Below are 6,904 nucleotides of genomic sequence, written 5' to 3'. Positions count from 1 at the left end.
GCGGGACTTGGCCAGGCGGCTTCTCTTCCCCAGGGGCTATTAATGTGTTAGTGCAGGTCTGAACTGTGATCAAACAAGCTCCAGAAAGATTCCAGGCATCTTTTCCCCTTCCATAGTGCGCATCCCAAGAGCTTCTACAGCGTGTGGATAAGCCACGAGCATTGTCTGTGTGCTGATGGACTCTGTTCTCTAGCAGCCAGGTCTCTCAGTGCAGTTCAAAGTGAGGTTTTATTTTTCCAGACTCCAAAAGCTGACATGTGCTCGAAGCTCGGGATGGATCTGAAGCGAACGATGCTGCTGCGACTTGCCCGACGGGATCCTAAGCTGCATCCTGATGATCCAGCCAAGAGAGAGGCTATCTATAATAAATACAAGGTGAGAGTCCTGGTGTCTGCAGTGAGGTTTGCTGGTTGTCCAAACTCATAACACCCTGACACAGTGCAAACCAGTGTTAATTTAGGATTAAGGCTATGGCCAGAGAAGATCTAAGTCATTTGTTACGATTTGCTTGTCTTTCTGTGGGGTGCTGATTTCTGGTCATCCAGGAGGACAAAAGCTTGTGGGTTTGCTCTGACTGAGATTGCTGAGGGTCTGAAACAAGCAGGAGCTGGCACTGCTGGCAGCAGTGAGAATTTGTACTGATGGTGCAGCAAGGAGCCCAGGCTCCCCACGTGCAGTTTGGTTTTGTGCGTGGCTGCCAGCACCCGTGGTCCTTGGAGCTGTGCTGAGAAACAGCCCCAGCACTACACAGAGGAGTGGCACAGCAGTGGACGTGCCTGATGAGAGAGGGCAGGACTCTCACTAAGGGAAAAGGAGAGAAGAGAAGTGGACTTTGGTTGCCAGAAATGAGGGAACAGTATTGAGACTTGGCTGTAGTAATGCTTCTACTGGGTCACATGTTTGTGGCAGTTGGGCACAGAGAGGATTTACACCGTAGTCACCCGGAAAGACTCTAACACCTGCTCCTTCTTCTATCACAGGAGTTTGTGATCCCAGAAGAGGAAGCTGAGTGGGTGGGCTTGAGTTTAGAAGAAGCGATAGAAAAACAGAGGCTCCTAGAAAAAAAGGTGAGTTCCTGAGGTACTGCTTTGCACCAGGGTGTCTTAGCTGCATCAGGCTGCACATCCAGCTGATCTGAACAGCCTGAGCACTCCTGAGTGACAGAAGTGAGACTCCTGAGCAGCCACCTGTGAAACTGATTTAAGTTTGGGTGCCCAGAACCTGGGGCTGGGTTAAAGTACGTTGGCTTATAACCTAATGCCCTCTTGCACGAACATCCTTGCAACCAGAGGGTTGCTGTCTGCCAAATTCGTGCTTCAGGACACGTGGGTAGGAGCTCAGGGCCTGCCCAGCTTGCAGCCCTTTGTCACTGCGGCCTGTGAGACGCAGAGGTTGCACCAGAGAGCTGCTGGGGCAGAAGGGCTTCCTGGGGTGGTGGGGTCTCTGGGTGGTGTTTCTTCAGACCTGTTGGCTCCCCTTGTGGCCGTGGCAGGAAGGGGAAGGTCAGGAGCACTGACTACATGAGGCAGTGCTGGGCCAGGGTGACGTGAGGAGCAGGGGGAAGCATTTTTAGAAGGAAAGGGATCCCTGGGAGCTACAGAGGAGTCTCATCTGCAGAAGTGGAAAAGCTGATGGATGCCCTATACTAGTGCCTGTCCTCTGTGAGGAAGGTTCCAGAGCTGAGCAGCAGCTCTATCTGGAGGAGTAGCATAGCAGCTTCCCTTGTTAAAAAAAAAACCGGATGGATCTTCTGATTTTAACGGTTTGCACTCCTGCAGCACTGCCTCCATGGGCTCTCCATTAGCCCTTGCTGCTGGATTCACTCCTTTTAAGTGGTTTATCCTCTGCTTTGTTTCAGGACCCTGTCCCACTCTTTAAGGTGTACGCTGAAGAGCTTGTCAACCAACTGAAAGAACAGGCAGTACAGAAGCAGTAGAGGAAACCTTTGGAACAAACCCCCTGCTGCAGATCAAGCTGTGGGGTTCAGTGAGCCTCCTGCCTGAGCCACGCTGGTGTGGGAGGGGCCACATGAGGAGCGTGGTGCAGTTGCTGAAGTCTGATGGCAGCCCAGACTCAGTGAGGAACCGTTCCTGTAGGCTGAAGGAAGAAATTCTGTCCTGTGGCCCCTGAAAGTCATCTTTTAAGACTCATGTAATGTGCTGCTTCTGCCTGCACAAGCAGTTGGCTACTGTTGAGAGCTTGATCACGGTATAAATTGAAATACGCATTTTGGAAATATCAGTAAACTTCTCTCTGATGCTCGTTGGTCATTAGTGTATGATAGCAGGGCCGGCGAGACACAGCAGTGCTGTATCTTGCACCAGTCCCAAGCCTTCTCCAAGAGAGACGATTGTGCCCTGAAAGCAGGACCCCAAACCCCTGCCTCAAGGGCTGCCTGCCAGCAGGTGGGGCTGAGCTCCCCAGCCGGAGTTGCTGATGGTACAGCTCACTCTAACCCCTTGGGTTCCAGTGCTGTTTCTATTTAAAGCTGGTGACTCCTAAACCTTTTGTTTTGTAAAAACGTAGCTGAAGCGGATGTTCAAGCCTTTGCTCCTGTGGCAACCAGGGACTGAAAAGCTCTTACCATAATGACATGTTAGTGAACAGCTCTGTGTGTCGTTGGGGTCATCTGAAAGCTTAGTGTCCTGCAGTTGATTTCTGTCTGGAGAGAAAACAGCCTTTCCTCCGTTTCCCTTCAGATCTGAGGTGAGGGACAAATGCAGAGCTCACAGGGTGGTCCTCATGTGAAGCCGTATCTCTGGATTGTCGTGTGCCCCCAGAAGAGACTTCGCCTTAATCAAATCTTCAGTCGAGAAATGCTCCCCCTCTAGCACATAAGGGCAAGTGTACTGGCTTGGTTTCTGAGCCACCGGACCCGTGATGAGAGAGAAAATGGACTTGTGGAGCAGCATGTGACAGGTCCCCTCTGCACTGGAATGAAGTAGGACCGGAATTTCCCAGTGCCTTAAAGTCTGCCTTAAAAGATTTGGGGGAGAGGTGCTGCAGAGGTGGTTGCTGGGTGGGCACGGAGCCTCTGCAGGGCTGTGCTAGGGGGTGAGTGAGGTGGCTGAGGTGAATTGAATCTAAATGGTGACATTTTGTGACTTCTCTGCTGCTTTTTGGGCTGGGGTTTGGGGCGGAGCCCTCGCCAGGGGTATTTGAGCCCCCAGGTGAGTATGTCAAAGCAGCGCAGCCCCTGAGTGGCAGGGCCGAGAGGTCAGGGGCTGCCAGACTGGGGCTGTGCCGTCTCTGCAGGGAATAGGTTGGGTGGCAAAAGCTGCTGTGTTCCCAGCCTGACCGTACGTCTTGGCTCCAGCAAATCCAGGTTCTCAAGAGCAAACCGGCACAGAAGGTCACATTTGCCTAATTAATGATTTTGTAGCTAGGCCAGCACAATGACATTTGCTTATCTTCTTCCTGTCCTGCAACTGAGCTGAGTGGGAAGCTGCTGCCCAGCTCCTCGGGGACCCGGATACTCTGCCCTCGTTAGAGATAATTAGCTGGGACAAGCTCCTTGTTTGACAGCTCTGCTCATCATTAGGGCTAGCACAGCTCATGCATTTTAATGCAGCTCTCAGAGAGCTCCAGACTGGGGCTCAGTCCTGGCTCCCTGCTGTAGCTTTACTGGAACGTACTGGTGTGGGTCTGGCCCCTTGGGCCAGTGCAGCTATGGCAGAGCATGGCGGGTGCCTGCTCAGATCCTGCCCGCAGCTCTCTAGGGTCCCCAAGTGCTTCACAGCTCCCCAGCGACAAGGGGGCTGTCTGGGATGGCCAAGTGGGCAATTACCAGCTGCTTCTCTGTACTGCAGGCTGGTAGGTTTTAGTTAAGTAAAAGGAATGCTGCAGTGGTGTGCTGCTGCGTGTCTCGGGGAGAGCTCTGACCAGACGTCCTCCCAGCCATGCCACTGGCATTGCCTGTCCTTCAAGTGTTGACTGTTCTTTGGTGCCGCTCATCGTGCATGCCCAGTCTGCGGGATCTGCTGCCTTGGGAAGGTTTGGTGGGTGATGAGGGGTAACTGAAGTTTTTGGCCGGACCTGGGGGGAGCTGCCGTCCCGCTGAGGGGGGAGGATGCTAATGGGGGCACCGTAACAGTGCAAGAGGAGCTGCAGGACCTTCTCCGTGACGAAGCTATTGGGAACATGGTTTTTAATCTTGACTGCTGAGTTGGAGCCCTGCATTCCTTCATCCTGCCTTTGTCGAGAAACCTTCCCCATGCTCCTTTGTCTACACCTGTATCGGATGTGGCCGGGAGTGTCCCTGCCAGGATGCGCTGTCATGGAGGGGCTCTGCTGGCTTGAGGGAAACAAAGCTCTCCTTCAGACCAGGGGCGCCGCAAGCATGCGGGGCTGGTTTGCCCTGCTGCTGGGCGGGGTAGCAAATATCTTGGTGCGGGGAGGGAGCCCCTGTGCAGCATTTGGGATAGTTTGGGCTCCGATACCGCCAGCCAGGTTACCTTGAGGAAGTGGAGGAATAGCTCAGGGCCTGGTGTTAGACTTGTCCTGGTTTTCTGCTGGTTCATTTGCAGCTCTGACCACAGACAGACAGCTAGATTCCCTTGGATAGTGGTGGGTTTTGCCCATCCAGGTCGGCTCAGCCCAGCAGGTACTGGTTTCTTTTGTTGCCCTGACAAAGGGAATTGGAGGAGCTGATAGTTTGCCATGACAACGCATTTCCAGGAAGACACAGGTGCCACAAACCCTGGGGGTGCAGGTTGGGTTCTGTCAGCTTGAGGCTGAAAATCTGCCCCAGACCAAGGGAAGGGCCCTGGCTACTCAGCACAGCTCGGACCTGGGCACCACGTCGGGCTTCAGCAGAGGTCACCAGCTTCTGGCCCGAGGCCAGGCCACTTTTTTCCCAGCCGCTACGAGGCTCCCGAGCACGGCTGCAGCGTGCACAGCAAATACCAACGCGCAGGCAGGGAGCAGAGACCCAGCAGCTTGCAAGGACATGACAGCCGCTGACGAACTGCCAGAGAGCCCTGCCCAGGGTCACCTTGTATTTGGCAGCTTAAGGTAAGGCTGGGGTAGGCTGCTCAGAAGGGCAAACAGTGAAAAATGATCTAAGCAAGACAACAACGAAAGGAAAAATCCCAAGACAAACTGGCAGGCCAGGGTTTGTGTTGATCTCTTGATGTACTTCCTGGGCAAGACGGCTGCTAGCTGGCATCTTGACCACAGAATCACTTGTTTTCCTGCACAAGGACTGCAGCCAGTGCTGCAAGCAGTGCTGTGAACTATCACAAACCCAGTGTCAGCACAGGACAAAACTTAGCCTGAAAGTCATCTCCCATCCTATGGCATTTATCAAGAAGAGATGAGATTTAGAAACTCACTTGGACAATTCTGACAAATACATTTCAAATGTCACTGCTAAGTTCTCTTTCAAATCAAGAGGACCCTTCCAGCCAAAACTGTTCTATGATTCTATGACTCAGTTTCTACCAGAAAGCTGGACTTGGGTGCTGAAGGCTGTTGCAGCTGCAAGGTACATGCTCTGCTCATCCCCACAGCTTTGCTCCTTACTGGGGATTTGCTTCGTGGTGTTTAGGGGCGATGGGGAATCCTTGTGGCTCTGCTCGTAATATTTGTGATAAGTTGTTCTGGATTTTGGGGATCAGTGTGGAGCTAGGATCTTCTCAGAGGGACTCAGGGAAGGGCAGGTGGCTATAGGTGGTGACGTGGGAAACACTGACTGGACGTAAGGGAAAACGTCTTCCCCGGGAGGATGCTGCAGCCCTGGGATGGGTCTGGAGAGGTGGTGGCACCTCCATCCGTGGAGGTTTTCAGAAGGACAGGGCAAGGACCTGAGTGACCTGCTCTAACTATGCAGCCAGCCCTACTTGGAGCAGGAGGTTGGACTGGAGACCTCCAGAGGTCCTCCCAACCTCACTTTTTCTGTGATGCAGTCTCTAGTAGTTACTCCAGCTTGTGAAGCTCCCTGCAAAACAGCTGTCACCTTGAGGAGCGGGGATGAGTAATGAGCTGAAGCAGAGCAGCTACCAAGTGCTGGCTGGAGGGGAAGAGCCCTATCTGGGCAGGGTAAGAGCTCTACTTCCTCTCTCCTCTGGGGTATGAACAGCCTCCATCCTGCCTGAAGCTCTTTCTGCAGCCGTGTGCTGTGCTCTCTTCTCCCACCCACCCGAGGAAGTATTTCGTACGCCAAGCCATCACCTCCAGGAGAAGTGGCTGCAGGCAAGGAGGGCGGGATGGAGCTGTTGGCTGCACACTGGATCACCAGGAGCCCAGAGGAGCAGCAGACAACACCCTGGCTCTGCGGGAGCATCCCTGGGGATTCCCTGGGGCTGCTGGCCTGGGGCGCCGCTTGGCTATGCCCAGCAGAAGTCCCTGGTGTCTCTCCATGAGTGACTGCTGGGTTTCCCGGTCCTGCCAGTTCCCAACCCGCTGCTCCTCCTGCCTAGCTGCTGCAGCACTGGAGGGGACAAGGCAGGAGGTGGTGTGGCTGGTCGAGTCACGGCAAACCCAGGGCCCTGTTCCACAGCACTGGAGCTCTGCTGCGGCAGGACACAAGGCTCAGAGGGCAGCCAGGGGAGAGCAGCCTGCGGCTGGGTGCAGGGTCCTGCTGGAGTGGGACATGGGCACATCTGGCAGGGAGTTTAGCTTTTACAGTAAGAAGTCATAAGAAAGAACCCCAATCTCTTAAAATCTACATAGGCAAATTAATTAGTTGCCAAAAGCATCTACTCCCTGGCATGTTCTTGTCACAATCTCTCCTACAGCTGTGGGGCTGAGCTGGTCTGGGGCCGCTGGACCAAGGTGCTGGAACGTGGAGCACAGGCAGGTATGTGGAGTTACCTCCATCCACAGCTCCTGCTGCTCCTCACAGGCTCAGACTGGGCTCCGTGGTTGCAGGAGGGAGGCCTGTGGGGTGCAAACAGCAGCTGTG

At 54.0% G+C, this 6,904-nt stretch overlaps 1 protein-coding gene across 1 annotated transcript; it reads left to right on the top strand.

Moving 5' to 3' along the window:
- Positions 1 to 240: 240 nt before the first annotated feature.
- Positions 241 to 1,936, top strand: MRPL28 (mitochondrial ribosomal protein L28; the record flags this gene model as incomplete). The annotated part of the gene is made up of 3 exons (XM_009879088.1): positions 241 to 375; positions 981 to 1,067; positions 1,859 to 1,936. Coding segments are annotated over 3 exons (300 nt in total), but the record flags the coding sequence as incomplete, so codon positions are not given.
- Positions 1,937 to 6,904: the final 4,968 nt, after the last annotated feature.

This window comes from Apaloderma vittatum, unplaced genomic scaffold (genome assembly GCF_000703405.1).
Source record: "Apaloderma vittatum isolate BGI_N311 unplaced genomic scaffold, ASM70340v1 scaffold29461, whole genome shotgun sequence".
NCBI classification, from domain to species: Eukaryota; Metazoa; Chordata; class Aves; order Trogoniformes; family Trogonidae; genus Apaloderma; species Apaloderma vittatum.
Note: the sequence above shows the minus strand (reverse complement) of the source record. Positions and strands in the feature narration are given on the sequence as shown.